The sequence below is a fragment of the Haliotis rubra genome, unplaced genomic scaffold (assembly GCF_003918875.1).
Source record: "Haliotis rubra isolate DU_JTF1 unplaced genomic scaffold, ASM391887v1 Scf174, whole genome shotgun sequence".
Taxonomy (NCBI): Eukaryota; Metazoa; Mollusca; class Gastropoda; order Lepetellida; family Haliotidae; genus Haliotis; species Haliotis rubra.
In genome coordinates, this window is record NW_025765714.1 from 919,773 (window position 1) to 939,507 (window position 19,735).

The 19,735-nt window shown below is 40.9% G+C and overlaps 1 protein-coding gene across 1 annotated transcript; it reads right to left on the reverse strand.

The window, feature by feature from the left end:
• Window positions 1–3,728: 3,728 nt before the first annotated feature.
• Window positions 3,729–5,355, reverse strand: LOC124272898 (palmitoyltransferase ZDHHC22-like). The gene has a single exon (XM_046708121.1). The coding sequence runs from the start codon at window positions 5,237–5,239 to the stop codon at window positions 4,316–4,318; it is 924 nt and encodes a 307-aa protein (XP_046564077.1). The 5' UTR covers window positions 5,240–5,355; the 3' UTR covers window positions 3,729–4,315.
• Between the last annotated feature and the right edge of the window lie 14,380 nt (window positions 5,356–19,735).

Consider the following 19,735-nt stretch of genomic DNA (forward strand, 5'->3'; position numbering starts at 1 on the left):
TGCCCTTCCGTCTGCTATAGTATGGTGTGTTGTCAGTTGTCTGCCCTTCCGTCTGCTATAGTGTGGTGTGTTGTCAGCTATCAGCCCTTCCGTCTGCTATAGTATGGTGTGTTGTCAGTTGTCTGACCTTCCGTCTGCTAGTAGTATGGTGTGTTGTCAGCTATCAGCCCTTCCGTCTGCTATAGTATGGTGTGTTGTCAGCTATCAGCCCTTCCGTCTGCTATAGTATGGTGTGTTGTCAGCTATCAGCCCTTCCGTCTGCTATAGTATGGTGTGTTGTCAGTTGTCTGCCCTTCCGTCTGCTATAGTGTGGTGTGTTGTCAGCTATCAGCCCTTCCGTCTGCTATAGTATGGTGTGTTGTCAGTTGTCTGCCCTTCCGTCTGCTATAGTATGGTGTGTTGTCAGCTGTCTGCCCTTCCGTCTGCTATAGTGTGGTGTGTTGTCAGTTGCCTGCCCTGCCGTCTGCTGCAATGTGGTGTGTTGTCAGTTGTCTGCCCTTCCGTCTGCTATGATGTGGTGTGTTGTCAGTTGTCTGCCCTTCCGTCTGCTATAGTATGGTGTGTTGTCAGTTGCCTGCCCTTCCGTCTGCTATAGTGTGTTGTGTGTTGTCAGTTGCCTGCCCTTCCGGTCTGCTGCAGTGGTGGTGTGTTGTCAGCCCTTTGTCTGCTATAGTGTGATGTGTTGTGTTTCAGTTGTCTGCTCCGCCTGCTATAGTGTGGTGTGTTGTCAGTTGTCTGCCCTTCCGTCTGCTATGATGTGATTTGTTGTCAGTTGTCTGCCCTTCCATCTGCTGCAGTGTGGTCTGTTGTTAGTTGCCTGCCCTTCTTTCTGCTATAGTGTGGTGTGTTGTCAGTTGCCTGCCCTTCCGTCTGCTGCAGTGTGGTGTGTTGTCAGTTGTCTGACCTTCCATCTGCTATGATGTGGTGTGTTGTCAGTTGTCTGTCCTTCCGCCTGCTATAGTATTGTGCGTTTTCCATCTGCTATAGTAGGTGTGTGTGTGTTGTCAGTTGTCTGCCCTTCCGCCTGCTATAGTGTGGTGTGTTGTCAGTTGTCTGCCCTTCCATCTGCTATAGTGTGGTGTGTTGTCAGTTGTCTGCCCTTCCGTCTGCTATGAGTGTGGTGTGTTGTCAGTTGTCTGCCCTTCCATCTGCTATAGTATGGTGTGTTGTCAGTTTTCTGCCCTTCCGTCTGCTATGATGTGGTGTGTTGTCAGTTGTCTGCCCTTCCGTCTGCTATAGTATGGTGTGTTGTCAGTTGTCAGCCCTTCCGTCTGCTATAGTATGGTGTGTTGTCAGCTATCAGCCCTTCCGTCTGCTATAGTGTGGTGTGTTGTCAGCTATCAGCCCTTCCGTCTGCTATAGTATGGTGTGTTGTCAGTTGTCTGCCCTTCCGTCTGCTATAGTATGGTATGTTGTCAGTTGCCTGCCCTTCCATCTGCTATAGTGTGGTGTGTTGTCAGTTGTCTGCCCTTCCGTCTGCTATAGTGTGGTGTGTTGTCAGTTGCCTGCCCTTCCGTCTGCTGCAGTGTGGTGTGTTGTCAGTTGTCTGCCCTTCCATCTGCTGCAGTGTGGTATGTTGTTAATTGTGTGCTCGTCTGTGTGCTATGTTGTCAGTAATCACCATTTGGCCAATAATACTTCAGGCAGTTGTCCATTTATCATACAGAAGCTATAGCCAACACTGAAAATAACATTTTGTCAATGTGCTTTCACTGTGAAAAGGCAGTCTGTGGAATGAATGATAACATGCTGCATACTTTGTCTGCTTGTCACTTAGCTATTAACTACACCCATGGTATCATGACTGAATACTTTGTTTCACATATTCTAATTTACACATACCTGTGAAGATGCTGGTTAGATGCAACCCATGCTTGTCGTAAGAGGTGGGATCACTGGATTGTCTGGTCAGACTCAATTATATACAGACTGCCGCCATATACTATGATATAGCTAGAACACTGCTGAGTGGGGCATTAAACAACAATCCAACTCATTTACACAATATTTCAGAATGAATGTTGGCAATATTCCACAAAGGCATTTGGAGGACCAACACAAAATTGTTCTTACTTATTAGGTAGGACTAATAAATATGGCTAATGAATGTCTAAATTGGTCAATTAAGCTGTCTGCCCTTCCATCTGCTGCAGTGTGTTGTGTTGTAAGTTGTCTGCCCTTCCATCTGCTATGATGTGGTGTGTTGTCAGTTGTCTGCCCTTCCAACTGCTGCAGTGTGTTGTGTTGTGTTGTCAGTTGGTTGCCCTTCCATCTGCTGCAGTGTGTGTTGTCAGTTGGTTGCCCTTCCATCTGCTGCAGTGTGGTGTGTTGTCAATTGTGTGCTCGTCTGTGTGCTATGTTGTCAGTTATCACCATTTGGCCAATAATACTTCAGGCAGTTGTCCATTTATCATACAGAAGCTATAGCCAACACTGAAAATAACATTTTGTCAATGTGCTTTCACTGTGAAAAGGCAGTCTGTGGAATGAATGATAACATGCTGCATACTTTGTCTGCTTGTCACTTAGCTATTAACTACACCCATGGATCCCTTGCTCTGTCACTTGTTGCCTACTGCTCCAGACTTAACAATGACATCCTGTTGTGATACAGCTGGACAGTTGCTGACAGCAGTGTTCACTCAGTCTGTCAGTGGTGTCTCTAGTATTCAGCACAGCTTTACAGGTGAAGTGTTGCTGCCAGGAACATCTGCCATTGCTGTAAGCATGATAAGGTGAGGTGAGGTGAAATTGGGTTTACGTCGTGCTTGAGAATATTTCGCTCATATGACGACATGCATGCGTGTGTATGTATATGTGCGGCTGCTTGTACTAGCCCAGACTGAAGCTGGTTTTATAGTGCTAGCCCACTGAGATACCATGCCGCAGTGAAGCATGAATACCCCACTCAGACACATTATACTGACTCTGAGCCGACCAGTCCTTGTTGTACCCATTAATGCCAAGCGCCAGGCAGTCATGATAAGGTAAACACTGGTATCATGACTGAATACTTTGTTCCACATATTCTAATTTACACATACCTGTGAAGATGCTGGTTAGATGCAACCCATGCTTGTCGTAAGAGGTGGGATCACTGGATTGTCTGGTCAGACTCAATTATATACAGACTGCCGCCATATACTATGATATAGCTAGAACACTGCTGAGTGGGCATTAAACAACAATCCAACTCATTTACACAATATTTCAGAATGAATGTTGGCAATATTCCACAAAGGCATTTGGAGGACCAACACAAAATTGTTCTTACTTATTAGGTAGGACTAATAAATATGGCTAATGAATGTCTAAATTGGACAATTAAGCTGAAAAATGAAAAGCCAGGTTCTGACAGAAAAATGTTTTATTGCAAATCATTCGCTGTTTGAGGGTTTTCTGCTAATAGAACATGCGTCACAAATTAGTGAACTTTAGTACAATAATTAAACAGAACAGATTTGTGCTTCCCACAGCAATTATCATCACTTTACAACAGGATAGCTTCACCATCAGTAATTATGATTTGATTCTCTTGAAGGTAACATTATCTTCACAGTGAAGACATATTGAATAGTCTTGTGTCTGTAGCTCTAATTCTATAATCTAATCGTGCTCTAAATATTGTATTGATGCATTTGGTAAATCAAATCGATGATGTCTGTCCAACACTTGAACCACTAGGATACCCCACCATGTCTGTAACTTTATGCATGACCATCCCTCCTATCCAAAACCTTGTTATGTAATGTCCATGGGTTACCTCACCCAAAAGCCCTTTTATTGTAATGCTCCAGATTGCTGGGTTACAGTTATGTAACACTATACTCACTCATTCACTAATTGGCTGTGGGGTAGTCTAGTGGTTAAAGCGTTCAGCCCATCACGAGCAATACCTGGGTTCAGTTGCCCACATGGGTGCAATGTGTGAAGCCCATTATGGCATCCCCAGCCATGATATTGCTAAAAGCAGTGTAAATCTAGACTCACTCACTTGCTCACTCATTCACTAATTGTAAGACCTGCCATGATATTGCTGGAATATTGCTAAAAGCGGCGTAAAACCACACTCACTCACTAATTGTAAGATTGAGAGTTTCAAATGAGTTCCATCCACTCCAATGCACACGCATACTGGTGGATAAACGGTAAGTGGTTGAGTATGTGACAAGCTATCCCAGACTCCATAACAAGGAATGGCCTGAGAAAATAAGTTCAGCAGTAGCATTTGACAGATGAGATCAGTTCAAAGTGATGAAATGTAAAAGCACACTCGTGAAACAGGCATACACATGAGACAGTCTGCAGTGTCTGATCAGGACCTCTTTTGACATCTAGGGTTAATCTCCCACTGTATTCCATCCCCAAGTTGTGGCAAAGTAAGGGGAGCTAGTAGCAGAAGCACACAGAACTTAATGGGGCCAAACACACATCTGAGGTTGTCTAATGTTCCCAGGTTGTATGTTGAGAGGTTTCTCTTGGCTTCGTAGCTAGTCTTGCCACAGATGATCATCAGCATCTGCCAGGTGCCGAACATTCCTGTGGCCACTAAACAGGTAAGAGTCATATACATGTGGATCATCAGGAGAAGCACAGGGAAGGATATGACTCCAGTCATCCAGTCCCACACAGGCATGACTGGAATGTAGTGGATCGCAGCACTTGTACTGAGAGGGAATATTTCACTGAAGTAAGTCAGTTGGAGATACAGAGCCAGGGCACACCCACACACTGTGTAGAAACAAAACATTATGAAGTATTTTTGATTTTGGAATCCTATGCATGAAGCTGTGAAGTAACAATGGTGGTCTCTCTTCAGCATGCACTTGTTACACAGAACGCAGTGGTGTGAGCGGGGAGGGGCGTCCAGCTGACAGGTGAAGCAGTGTTTCCACCCCTCGGGAGTGTCTTCACACGAGAAGTATTTCTCCTTTGTGGTACTTCGCACGTAATTTGCAACATCGTACCACGTACGATACCAGTTTGCACAGGTCTGCACGAAAATGAAAATTCCAAGAACTTCAAAGATTATTATCGAATAGAACTCTCCTCTGAAATTCGAGGGAATCAGGATGAATACTCCTTCTATCGTCAAACTCAGCAACATACACGTGAAGTAAGTAACGCCGACCTTATTGGCTTCCTTCGGTTCCGGTGAAAATTTCGGCGGATTTGTTCTGTAATGATCCTTGAACTTTTCTTTCAAAGACATCCTTTGCCTCATTTCCCCGCTCTCCATATTTATTAGCGAGTTTTAGCCTTATTCCCCACGTTGAAATGCCTCAAATGTTGAAATTCTTTATCGGTTGGAATAGGCCACGCGATAGCTTTCAACAGAGGGGGAATCCCAGTGTAGCCAAGGCGATGTAAACAAACTGCGGGGGAAATCATTGTTTTGTACCTCCGAGATTCCATTATGTCTTTTGTGTGAGTGCACAGTAATTGTGAGTTTGATTATATACTGTTGGTAGAGGAACATATGACAAATAATGTTTGTATCATACAGATAATAACATATCATGTATTTGTCCAAAAATACTGGCGGTCCATAGTACTGAATAATGGTTGCTCCCTCACATGTCACGCTCGCATGCCACGACTCGACATGTGCTCGCGAACGCAGTTCGGACATGCTTGTTTTCACTGAAACCCTATAAGCAGGTCCAAATGATGTCTCACTGTCAAATGTGAAAAAACATAACATTATTTTGCTTGATGTTGAGTGTGGTAAATAAAGGGTTTGATCTATGCAACTTTTGCAAATTGTACCAAAACATACAGCTTCTTAAGTAGGCCAACAATAGCCATTCTGAAATAACTTAATAAGGCTTTGAGTATGTGAAAATGAAATGTACGTTACTGCCCCAACCTGAAAGTACACCAAGTTCACTATAGCCTGGTCTTATTGTATAGCATCGGTTCCCTATTGCGCAGATCGATGCTCATACTGTTGCTCACTGGATTGTCTGGTCCAGACTCGATTATTTACAGACCGCCGCCATATAGCTGGAATATTCCTGAGAGCGGCGTAAAACTAAACTCACTCACTCACTCACTCTTATTGCAGCTACATTCAAAGTCCATTGCGCTGTTTTCCTTTCTTAACATCATGCGCACTTCACATGCAAGCAACGGTTTTAAATCTTTATGAATTTCTTCCGAAGTTGGACTTCAGTTCTTCTATGTCATAACCTTTCCAGAAATGTACGTTACACACACATTACGATTCCTTTACAGACAAATTAGTGATCCGTCAGACTCATCTTTCTGTTAAATATAAAATAGCAGTCATTTCGTTTAGCATATTCACACATTCACATCATTTCCAAACTGCTATATATACAGTACAGTTACACAGTTTACAAAAATTCAAACCCGAGGGTAATTTTAACAATGAAATGTACGTTACTTACCACTTTTTTTCTCAATAATAATTTAACAATGTTTGTAAGGCTAATCATATTTATGTAACGTACATGGACTACCTGAATCACAAGTTTCGATTCGAAGTAGATTTTAGCTGGTGAGATAATGATTCAATAGATCCCATGTGAAATGTACGTGACCGAAATTGAAGAAAGTAAAAATAGCTCAGTTTGAGTTTTCACATGTGTTTTCTGTCGTCTGCCATTTCGCTAGAGTAGTGAACTAACCCCCAGGCAAGCTTACAGGAGATCTATTAACATCGGCATAGCATCTTCCATCTTCGGTGAGTTGACATGGTTCTTGAAAACTATTGTTTTTGTAGCGAGCAAGTAATGATTCTGGGTCTATTTCATTCAGAAATGTCTGGAATTGATGGATAAACCAAATGGATTCAATTTCAGGCAAATGTTCAGTTGCAAACTTAAGTGAAATGTACGTTACCGTTGGTACAGGTGTTTATTGCTATATTCAATTTAGAAATACAACTCCTAGTTTTGTGTTAACACTTACATAGTCTGTCAGAAATGTATTTACAAGGTAGAAACGACCCAATTTTGATGCATTTCCCATTCAATAATGTACGTGTTTGGAATAGTATTTAATGATGTAACCTAATGGTAAGCACCTGGTATCCAGTGATGCTTCTTTTTTGTGATCTATACATCAGAATATTTAAACATAATGTTTTCAGGATATTTGTATCGTATCCTTATATACAACCTATCTCTACAGTATATATACCCGTAAAGGTATGGGTTAGAATCTTGATCTTCAGTCTCCCATGCTTGCCGTAAGAGGCGACTAACGGGATCGGGTGGTCAGGCTCGCTGACTTGGTTGACACATGTCATCGGTTCCCACTTGCGCAGATCGATGCTCATGCTGTTGATCACTGGATTGTCTAGTCCAGATGAGATTATTTACAGACCGCCGTCATACAGCTGGAATATTGTTGAGTGCGGCGTAAAACTCAACTGACTGACTCACTCACTCACTAGAGTATATATTGTTATAAATAAGATAACCACTGGGTCACAGTTAAAGGAACCATGAAGGTTCACGCTGTAGTTGGTCTGGGGAATTCAGTTGTAGCCGTCCTCAAGAGGTTGGCTGTTACTGCCGTGAATGTCTGAATGGCGGGCTTTGTGAGTTCTGGAGAACTGAGTCCCTCGCGTTTGCTGAAAAGCCCCATGTTGATCCTAAAGCCTCACCACGCCGACAGCAGCGATGACACCGTCAACATCTCCTGTATGCAGTCTAGAAAGCAGCTTCTGCAATGGCCGTCACGCCCAGATGTCATTCAGTGCTGCTGCACAGGTTTTGTGCACGCTTCACGAACCAGTACCTTATGGCAGCGTATGTTCAAACTGAGTCATTGAGACCTAAACCTGGTTGCAGAGAAGATTGAAAATTCCAAGTGAAATGCCCATTACCACCTGAAAACCTAGTGTATTTGGTAAGAAGCCATATTAGTTCTCATTGCTTTATCGTTTTAAAGTTAGAAGTTACAATTGTCTGTTGGTTTAAAGCCTTTGTTGTCCCCTCATTGCTACCATTGTAGTATTTACTTGGCGAAAAACCAAGTAACGGGGAAAGCAACTTGATTTGAAATGTACGTTACATTTTTTCTGAGTTACAATATTGACATATATGGGCGATTGTTTTATCCACAGTGTCTAGTTTTATCCGAAATAGGAACAAACACTATTCTTGGAAGGAAACGAACAGCCTTTAAGTATTGTCATAGCGACTGATTCAGGACAGTCATCGTTAAAATATTTCCAAAGGCCTGAAATTATGTGTAGCCAAGCCATGTGATACTTAATTGTAATTATTTATATGACGCTAATCTGCAGTCTTAATCCTTATCACTACCGCAGTGTACATTGTCTTGTCAGCCGCCCTGTACCACTCTGTTTATATAAACTCTGTCAAAAAAGAAACGCAACCCCTGTATTTTAGAGATTTTGATCTGAAGTTTTAAGACGACACAGCATTGTTATTATTTAAGACAGAAGTCTGAAATTTGGCAGAATAATAACCAAGATGGGCATGTTTAAAATTGTCATTTCAAAAGTCATCTCACAGACACCAGTTTGTCACCAGGGGCGTCTTTCTCAGTATCTCGTATGAGCACCACGAGCTGCAATCACTGCACGGCATCTCCTTGACAAGAACGGATAAGACGCCGGATTCTTTCCTGGGGAATGGCTCTCCACTCCTCCTGCAGTGCAACGCCGAGCTGTTGCAGCGTCTGTGGCGGCGGCTGACGTTGACGTACGCGTCGACCCAGAGTATCCCACAGGTGTTCAATAGGGTTGAGGTCTGGTGATTTAGAGGGCTATGGCAAGACATTGACGTTGGAATTCTGCAGAAAGTTCATTGTTGCACGTGCAGTATGAGGCCGGGCGTTGTCTGGTTGAAAAATCTGTGTCTGTTGGTCAATAATCGGGAGAAGGTGAGGCTGTAATACGTGGTTGATGTAACGTTGGGCTGTCAGGTTCCCTTCAACGATCACCAAGTCTGATTTCTGGTTGTATGAGATGGATCCCCAAACCATAACGCTTTCTCCGCCAAATCTGTCCCCTGTCGGACGCAGATGGGCGCAAAACGTTCATGACGTCTCCCTATACACACGTTTCTTCCGTCGTGATGTTGCAAAAGAAAACGGATTCATCAGAAAACCAGATGCGCCTCCAGTTTTGTAAAGTCCATATCCTTACGTTGTTGCACCACCTGAGTCGTCGGCGGAGATGTAGGGGCGTAGTACAGGTCCAACAACTGGTCTACAGGCACGTAAACCCGCTTCTTTCAGACGGTTCCTAATCGTTTGAGCTGACACTCTCCTCAAACCTGGTATTTGTGTGGCAGTCACGGTTGGTAGGGCATGCCGATTACGCAGGTGATGGACCCGGATGTACCGATCTTGAAGGGGGGTCGTGATTCTTGGCCTTCCACTTCTCGGGCGATCGTTGGTCAAATTGAAGTTGTTGTAGCGGCTCCAAAGTCGGGATATCGTTGTTTTGTGAACATTTAGGTGCCGTGCAACAGTTCCAAAACTTTCTCCGGCTTGAACACGACCAATGGCGATATTTCGGTCGGCAGCACTCAATCGTGGCATTTTTCACACAGCTTTTCGGCGACAAATGAATGAATATAATACGAAAGCACATGGGCTTTTATACACCCCTACATTAACTGCCATTTTCATGATTTGCATGTGTTTTTTTTGTGCGAAGTCACCATGAGGGTCATTTCATGCGTTGTGACGGAATAAGCAATAAAATACACTTATGCGTACAAATGCAGTTGTTTGGATGGTAATCTTCATTAATTACGTGTATAATTTCAATACATTCGAATAACATTTAGTTTGGAAGCAATAACTTCATTCAAACGAATTTTTCATATCTGAGGACAGGGGTTGCGTTTCTTTTTTGACAGAGTTTATATATATGCCCACATCTATATTGTCAAGGAGTTCGGTATTCCGACTGTCTGTGTAGGGACGACCGCGAGCAGGAAATTGCCGCTCTTAGGAAACGCCCTGGGGTTGAGCAGGAACTCCGCTCGCCTCATGTATGTCTGAGCCGGCAACCCAGATCATTTCTGTCTTGTATACTTGTTTGCCACTCTTGTGTAACCAACTAAAGAAGTTTGAACTCAACGTGTTTCTTCTTCTTCGTCAATGTACACTTTGTCTTAAGTATGAGCAAGTTCCCCACTCGACCGTATCCACGCGTTGACAACTGGTGTTAGAATCCGGCTGGAGTAACTTTTTAGCTTACTCCCGATCTTTGAAACCTCTCTTTTTGCCTAACGCCGACATTATTGTATGAAGCATGAATCCCAAAGGTTCTACGTCTATCCAGACTGCAAGCATCTTGATCAACACGGATCCTCAGCGCCGCCATCATGAACGGAGCATCATACAGCAACCACGTAATGGACAACCTACAAGTTAAGGATGAAACACCCAGATACCACGGACCAAGCAAGTACATGCGTCCCTCCCACAGAGATCTGATCACAGCCATCTATATGGAGATCCTGTATTCATACAGAAAATACCTCAAAGACATCTTCAAGACGGACATTGTGTACAACAGAGCTCATCAGGACTTATTTATCTGTGTGTTCTTAAATGGACTCAGTTCAGGATATACCATGTGTTATTGTTGATAAGTGCAACCAGGTATGTTTGATCACAGGCCAGTACATTATTACCTTCTTATGTCTATACCATAATGTATTTTAGCATGTGAACAATGTGCTCCAAATTACCTCTGTAGAATAAAGTCAGAATAGGGATATTCTTGGGCCAAGCCACCCACAAACACATGTATATGTATATGACGTGTCAGTATTAAGACATTAACAGCGAAGCAATATTCAGCATTTTAGAATTTTGAAGTCAGAACAGGACTATTTTTTATTGGACATAGCTCCCACAATATATGGACAAACTCTGTCAACGACACAGGAATAGCCCCCATTGTAGGATTACTACTATATATGACTGGGCATAGCACCCACACTATTTGGGCAAGCTCTGTCAAAGACACAGGAATAGCACCCATTGTACGTAAAAGGACAACAGTACCCACAAGTACAGTCTGAGTCGCGCGATCAAGTTTGACTCCTGGTTTCAATTTGCTTTATGCGAAATATTGAAATTTGCTGAGATGTTTAATGTGTACTATTTTATGACGCTGATTATTATCATTATTTGGTACTGAGTCTTACCACAAAGCTAGACACCAGATTTCAAGATCCCTTTTCTGAAATATTTATTGCATCTGTCCAAAGTAGTAAATACCTACTCAACGTATTCCTTCTTCTTCGTCAATATACACTTCGTCTTAATTATGAGCAAGTTCCGCAGTCGACCGTATCCACGCGTTGACAGTATGGAGACGTTATTCGTTTTTAAACCTTGGAGTTCGAATGATCAAGTCGTTGAATTTTTTTCTGTTCATGTTCGAGTGAGTGAGGGCTGACTACCTCCCTCATCCTATCGCTTTTTCTGCATTTATTGATTTTTTGGGTGAGTGGATTAAAACTACTGAAGCACTGCAATTTGTTTGTGATTTATTTCTATAGATAATGAGCATTTTTACAATTTGTTTGTGATCTATTTCTATACATAATAAGCATTTTTACAATTTGTTTGTGATTTATTTCTATAGGTAATGAGCATTTTACAATTTGTTTTTGTGATTTATTTCAGTAGATAATTAGCATTTTTACAATTTGTTTGTGATTTATTTCTATAGATAATAAGCATTTTTACAATTTGTTTGTGATTTATTTCTATAGATAATAAGCATTTTTGCAATTTGTTTGTGATTTATTTCTATAGATAATGAGCATTTTCAAAGGTCAGAGAGTCTGGTACTTCACGAGTTGCCAGACACTGACATTGTACGGATCGTAGCTCAAAATATAGACAGCTTAACTTGAAAATAGGTTAGTTTTAAAATCCCAAAATACCATTTTACGAAATGAATAGGTAATCTTTGAACTTCCGGGGATTTATTTTTTCAAGTTTTCTCACATGCAAATGGAACTACTTATTGGGTTTCAGTGTAAGTACGACCCAGCGATGCGATATGTTGTGATAAGTTACTGTGACTGGGTGACAATGTAACTTCCCAGTTGTCAGACAGCTTACAGTTGTCAGAAAGCTTGCACCAGGACTAGTGATAAGTGGTCAATCAGAAGGTGAATCATATAAACAGACTGGTACCATCATTTTAAAGATTTGTTTTCATTCACTGATACTGAATTGCCCTGTGGTAATCAGACTCAAGAGACGAAAGGTGACACTCAACCACATCATGATACTCAGTAAATGATGTACATTGTACTTGATTCCCCTATTAGTAGAGAGGAGATTCTGGAGAGTATTCACCATCTTAGAAATAGGAAATGACCAGGTTTAGACCAGACTATTTAAGAGTTTAACACTCATCAGATATTAGTGTGCCTTATCTTGAGCTTATATTCAGTGTCTTGCTAGAAAATGGAACATTTCCAGAATCATGGTCAGTAGGAATAATTGTTCCAACACATAAACAAGGAAACCTGAATAACATAAACAATTATAGAGGCATTACCCTACTTAGTATATCTGGCAAAATATTTACCTATATAATCAACAAAAGGTTAGTTTTCTGGGCAAATACTCTCCGTAAAATACACGAAAACAAGCAGGTATTAGAGAAGGTTATTCAACAATTGATAATGTTTTCATCAAATACCTTAGTATCAAAGGACGGAAATTTTACTTTGCCAAGGCATTTGAGTCAGTGCAGAGGCATAAGCTATGGAATCTGTTAAAAAACTCATGGTCTAAGTATCAAAATGAATAAACTTTTATGTAGTGTTTATGAGATTGTGAGGTGAGGTGAGGTGAAATTGAATATTTCGCTCATATGACGACGTGCATGCGTGTGTATGTGTATGTGCGGCTGCTTGTACTAGCCCAGAATACCCCACTCAGACACATGATACTGACTCCGAGCCGACCAGTCCTTGTTGTACCCATTAATGCCGAGCGCCAGGCAGGGACCAACAAGTACCATATTTTAACGTCTTTTGGTATGACGCGGTCGGGGATCGAACCCGCGACTTTCCGCTCTCCGGGCGGATACTGTAACCACTACACCACGGAGGCGGTCCTTATGAGAATGTTAAGGTGTGTGTACGTATCAGTAATGATATTTCAAAAACGTTTATCAGCCAGCTAGGAGTTAGACAAGGGCGCACATTAAGTCCGTTTCTATTTACCTTTTTTAATAAATGAATTAGCTATTCTCATTAATGAGAACTGCAATGATAGTTTCCAGCTTCATCCTGATATATCCCAGCTGTGAAATGTACGTGACAGAAATGTACGTTACCAGTTTGTACAAAACAAAATGAAGAAAGTGAAAATAGCTCAGTTTGAGTTTTCACATGTGTTTACTGACGTCTGCCATTTCGCTAGAGTAGTGAACTAACCCCCAGGCAAGCTTACAGGAGATCCAGTAACATCGGCATAGCATCTTCCATCTTCGGTGAGTTGACATGGTTCCTGAAAACTATTGTTTTTGTAGCGAGCAAGTAATGATTCTGGGTCTATTTCATTCAGAAATGTCTGGAATTGATGGATAAACCAAATGAGTTCAATTTCAGGCAAATGTTCATTTGCAAACTTAAGTGAAATGTACGTTACCGTTGGTACAGGTGTTTATTGCTATATTCAATTTAGAAATACAACTCCTAGTTTTGTGTTAACACTTACATAGTCTGTCAGAAATGTATTTACAAGGTAGAAACGACCCAATTTTGATGCATTTCCCATTTAATAATGTACGTGTTTGGAATAGTATTTAATGATGTAACCTAATGGTAAGCACCTGGTATCCAGTGATGCTTCTTTTTTGTGATCTATACATCAGATTATTTAAACATAATGTTTTCAGGATATTTGTATCGTATCCTTATATACACCCTATCTCTACAGTATATATACCCGTAAAGGTATGGGTTAGAATCTTGATCTTCAGTATCCCATGCTTGCCGTAAGACGCGACTAACGGGATCGGGTGGTCAGGCTCGCTGACTTGGTTGACACATGTCATCGGTTCCCACTTGCGCAGATCGATGCTCATGCTGTTGATCACTGGATTGTCTAGTCCAGATGAGATTATTTACAGACCGCCGTCATACAGCTGGAATATTGTTGAGTGCGGCGTAAAACTCAACTGACTCACTCACTCACTCACTAGAGTATATATTGTTATAAATACGATAGCCACTGGGTCACAGTTAAAGGAACCATGAAGGTTCACGCTGTAGTTGGTTTGGGGAATTCAGTTGTAGCCGCCGTCAAGAGGTTGGCTGTTACTGCCGTGAATGTCTGAATGGCGGGCTTTGTGGGTTCTAGAGAACTGAGTCCCTCGCGTTTGCTGAAAAGCCCCGTGTTGATCCTAAAGCCTCACCACGCCGACAGCAGCGATGACACCGTCAACATCTCCTGTATGCAGTCTAGGAAGCAGCTTCTGCAATGGCCGTCACGCCCAGATGTCATCTAGTGCTGCTGCACACAGGTTTTGTGCACGCTTCACGAACCAGTACCATATGGCAGCGTATGTTCAAACTGAGTCATTGAGACCTAAACCTGGTTGCAGAGAAGATTGAAAATTCCAAGTGAAATGCCCATTACCACCTGAAAACCTAGTGTATTTGGTAAGAAGCCATATTAGTTCTCATTGCTTTATCGTTTTAAAGTTAGAAGTTACAATTGTCTGTTGGTTTAAAGCCTTTGTTGTCCCCTCATTGCTACCATTGTAGTATTTACTTGGCGAAAACCAAGTAGCGGGGAAAGCAACTTGATTTGAAATGTACGTTACATTTTTTCTGAGTTACAATATTGACATATATGGACGATTGTTTTACCACAGTGTCTATTTTTATCCGAAATAGGAACAAACACTATTCTTGGAAGGAAACGAACAGCCTTTAAGTATTGTCATAGCGACTGATTCAGGACAGTCATCGTTAAAATGTTTCCAAAGGCCTGAAATTATGTGTAGCCAAGCCATGTGATACTTAATTGTAATTATTGATATGACGCTAATCTGTAGTCTTAATTTTTATCACCACCACAGTGTACATTGTCTTGTCAGCCACCCTAGACCACTCTGTCACTCTCATTAATTACTGTATGTGACATTTATAGCCTTAATTGGTCATCCTCCTGGGCCGTGTCTGCCATCACTTCAACTGGTCAAGGAAGTGCTATTGTTTCTCTCTCTGCCCATTGTTGAGTCTTCGCCTGTCCATTGTTGTGAAAAGCTGTATATATATACATCTATGTTGTCAAGGAAGTGCTATTGGTTCTCTCTCTGCCCATTGTTGAGTCTTCGCCTGTCCATTGTTGTCAAGATCTGTATATATATATGCTTACATCTATATTGTCAAGGAGTTCGATATTCCGACTGTCTGTGTAGGGACGACCGCGAGCAGGAAATTGCCGCTCTTAGGAAACGCCCTGGGGTTGAGCAGGAACTCCGCTCGCCTCATGTATGTCTGAGCCGGCAACCCTGATCATTTCTGTCTTGTATACTTGTTTGCCACGTCTTGTGTAACCAACTAAAGAAGTTTGAACTCAACGTGTTCCTTCTTCTTCGTCAATGTACACTTCGTCTTAATTATGAGCAAGTTCCCCAGTCGACCGTATCCACGCGTTGACAACTGGTGTTAGAATCCGGCTGGAGTAACTTTTTAGCTTACTCCCGATCTTGGAAACCTCTCTTTTTGCCTAACGCCGACATTATTGTATGAAGCATGAATCCCAAAGGTTCTACGTCTATCCAGACTGCAAGCATCTTGATCAACACGGATCCTCAGCGCCGCCATCCTGAACGGAGCATCATACAGCAACCACGTAATGGACAACCTACAAGTTAAGGATGAAACACCCAGATACCACGGACCAAGCAAGTACATGCGTCCCTCCCACAGAGATCTGATCACAGCCATCTATATGGAGATCCTGTATTCATACAGAAAATACCTCAAAGACATCTTCAAGACGGACATTGTGTACAACAGAGCTCATCAGGACTTATTTATCTGTGTGTTCTTAAATGGACTCAGTTCAGGATATACCATGTGTTATTGTTGATAAGTGCAACCAGGTATGTTTGATCACAGGCCAGTACATTATTACCTTCTTATGTCTATACCATAATGTATTTTTGCATGTGAACAATGTGCTCCAAATTACCTCTGTAGAATAAAGTCAGAATAGGGATATTCTTGGGCCCATCCACCCACAAACACATGTATATGTATATTACGTGTCAGACCCGGGTTCGAATCCCCACATGGGTACAATGTGTGAAGCCCATTTCTGGTGTCCCCCGCCGTGATGTAGCTGGAATATTGCTTAAAGCGGCGTAAAACCAAACTCAGTCAGTCAGTCAGTATTACGTGTCAGTATTAAGACATTAACAGCGAAGCAATATTCAGCATTTTAGAATTTTGAAGTCAGAACAGGACTATTTTTTATTGGACATAGCTCCCACAATATATGGACAAACTCTGTCAACGACACAGGAATAGCCCCCATTGTAGGATTACTACTATATATGACTGGGCATAGCACCCACACTATTTGGGCAAGCTCTGTCAAAGACACAGGAATAGCACCCATTGTACGTAAAAGGACAACAGTACCCACAAGTACAGTCTGAGTCGCGCGATCAAGTTTGACTCCTGGTTTCAATTTGCTTTATGCGAAATATTGAAATTTGCTGAGATGTTTAATGTGTACTAATTTATGACGCTGATTATTATCATTATTTGGTACTGAGTCTTACCACAAAGCCAGACTCCAGATTTCAAGATCCCTTTTCTGAAATATTTATTGCATCTGTCCAAAGTAGTAAATACCTACTCAACGTATTCCTTCTTCTTCGTCAATATACACTTCGTCTTAATTATGAGCAAGTTCCGCAGTCGACCGTATCCACGCGTTGACAGTATGGAGACGTTATTCATTTTTAAACCTTGGAGTTCGAATGATCAAGTCGTTGAATTTTTTTCTGTTCATGTTCGAGTGAGTGAGGGCTGACTACCTCCCTCATCCTATCGCTTTTTCTGCATTTATTGATTTTTTGGGTGAGTGGATTAAAACTACTGAAGCACTGCAATTTGTTTGTGATTTATTTCTATAGATAATGAGCATTTTTACAATTTGTTTGTGATTTATTTCTATAGATAATAAGCATTTTTACAATTTGTTTGTGATTTATTTCTTTAGGTAATAAGCATTTTTACAATTTGTTTGTGATTTATTTCTATAGATAATAAGCATTTTTACAATTTGTTTGTGATTTATTTCTTTAGGTAATAAGCATTTTACAATTTGTTTTTGTGATTTATTTCAATAGATAATAAGCATTTTTACAATTTGTTTGTGATTTATTTCTATAGATAATAAGCATTTTTAGAATTTGTTTGTGATTTATTTCAATAGATAATGAGCATTTTCAAAGGTCAGAGAGTCTGGTACTTCACGAGTTGCCAGACACTGACATTGTACGGATCGTAGCTCAAAATATAGACAGCTTAACTTGAAAATAGTTTAGTTTGAAAATCCCAAAATAACATTTTACGAAATGAATAGGTAATCTTTGAACTTCTGGGGAATTATTTCTTCAAGTTTTCTCACATGCAAATGGGCCTACTTATTGGGTTTCAGTGTAAGTACGACCCAGCGATGCGATATGTTGTGATAAGTTACTGTGACTGGGTGACAATGTAACTTCCCAGTTGTCAGACAGCTTACAGTTGTCAGAAAGCTTGCACAAGGAATAGTGAAAAGTGGTCAATTTGGTAAGAACTTAACAGTCTAGGGGATCGAACCCGCGACCTTCCGCTCTCCGGACGGACACTCTAACCACTACACCACGGAGGCGGTCCTTATGAGAATTTAAAGGTGTGTGTACGTATCAGTAATGATATTTCAAAAACGTTTATCAGCCAACTAGGAGTTAGACAAGGGCGCACATTAAGTCCGTTTCTATTTACCTTTTTAATAAATGAATTAGCTATTCTCATTAATGAGAACTGCAATGATAGTTTCCAGCTTCATCCATATATATCCCAGCTATTCATACTGTTGTTTGCAGATGATATTATTCTGTTTTCATCCACAGTCGAAGATTTACAGCGACAAATCAAGGAACTTGAAACTTACTGTCACGAATGGAAATTAACAGTTAACTGAAATAGAACAAAAGTTCTTGTATTTAAGAATGGAAGGCAGTTATTACGTAGTGAGTACTGATCCGTTAAAGGAGAAATGTTAGAAATACAGTTCAGGCTTTTACAGGTTTTTGGATGTTTCTTTGACCACAATCTAGGTCATCCAGCATGGTTTCATATTTTTCAAGGCGTAGCTAACCTTTAATAAGTCGATTCTTTTAGCACTAACTCAACTCAGAAATATATTCCTGGACGGAAGCAATTAGCAATAAACGTGATTAGGTGAAGAGAAAATTGATATTCTATCAGAAATATGAGTAACTCAATACTGCTAGTTGCCTTTGTTTGTCAATAAAAGGAAATGCCTTACTCCTGGTCATTATCGTAATTGGGACGAATCATCGATAGCACATACTGCTGACAGACACCTCAAGAAGTATCGGGGTGGTGGCATAACCTAGTGGTTAAAGGTTTTGCTCGTCACGCCGAAGACCAGGGTTCAATTCACCACATGGGTACAATGTGTGAAGCCCATTTCTGTTGTCCCCCGTCGGGATGTTGTTAAAAGCAGCGTATAACTAAACTCACACATTCACTCAAGAGGTATCTTTCATTACACGCCCTGATACATGGAATCACATAGTCATCTTCAAACGCTAAAGACACTTGTAAAATCCTCTTTTTTCCAACATGCTAATGTATATCATGTTCTTCATGTGTATCACTGATTTGTGACTGTGTTGATATATGAATTGTTATTTTTTTTCAAACAAGATTATTTAGTTTCAGCACGTCCATTTCGTAATAGTTGTTCTCTGTTGTGGACGTACTACCATCACGACATATCTACCATGTTATCTGCACATCAGGGAACTATAAGCACGCCCTTTTAGCAATAGTCTGGCGCAACCAACCAGCCAAGCATTTGGTAAATCTGATTGATCTGTATATCGGCTGTGGGCAATACGGCATCGTCACATGATGACCTCTTCAAATCTGGACTGACAACCCAAGTTGGTGTTACCGACTTTTGACTTTGAAGACATGGAAGAGGGTCTGAAAAAATAACTAAATTTAAGTTTCACATGGTTCAATGTGTAGATATAGAGAAACACATATGTTTCTTAGTCGATTATCTTCTTGTTAAAATATGTTGATTTGTTAAAATATATGGTTAAGATTCGGTTGGCTACATTTTCTAAATGTATTTCATATCTTGAAATATTACATTATATATATACCAGTCGTGACCTTGCGCTTGGTTGCAGCAATCACTAGCTCTCCTGAAAAAAGGAAGTTACATTTTGTATTGTCATTAACACAAAGGCTAAAAGATATTTAAATACAGACATGGGCTGCTTCACTGGCTTTATCAAATAAGTGTTTTTAGTACAAGCTATTTAAATCCCAAATAATTCAGGAAGATTACCTTTATAAGATTACTGTTAAAAAGTTCCGAACAGTTCTTTCACGTTTTAGATGTTCCTCTCGTGGTCTTTCTATTGAAACGGGACGTTATATAAACATTAGTCGGGACCAAAGAATTT

Excerpts from the sequence above, each read along its gene's own strand:
- LOC124272898 (XM_046708121.1), bottom strand. The coding sequence starts at position 5,239 with ATGGAGAGCGGGGAAATGAGGCAAAGGATGTCTTTGAAAGAAAAGTTC.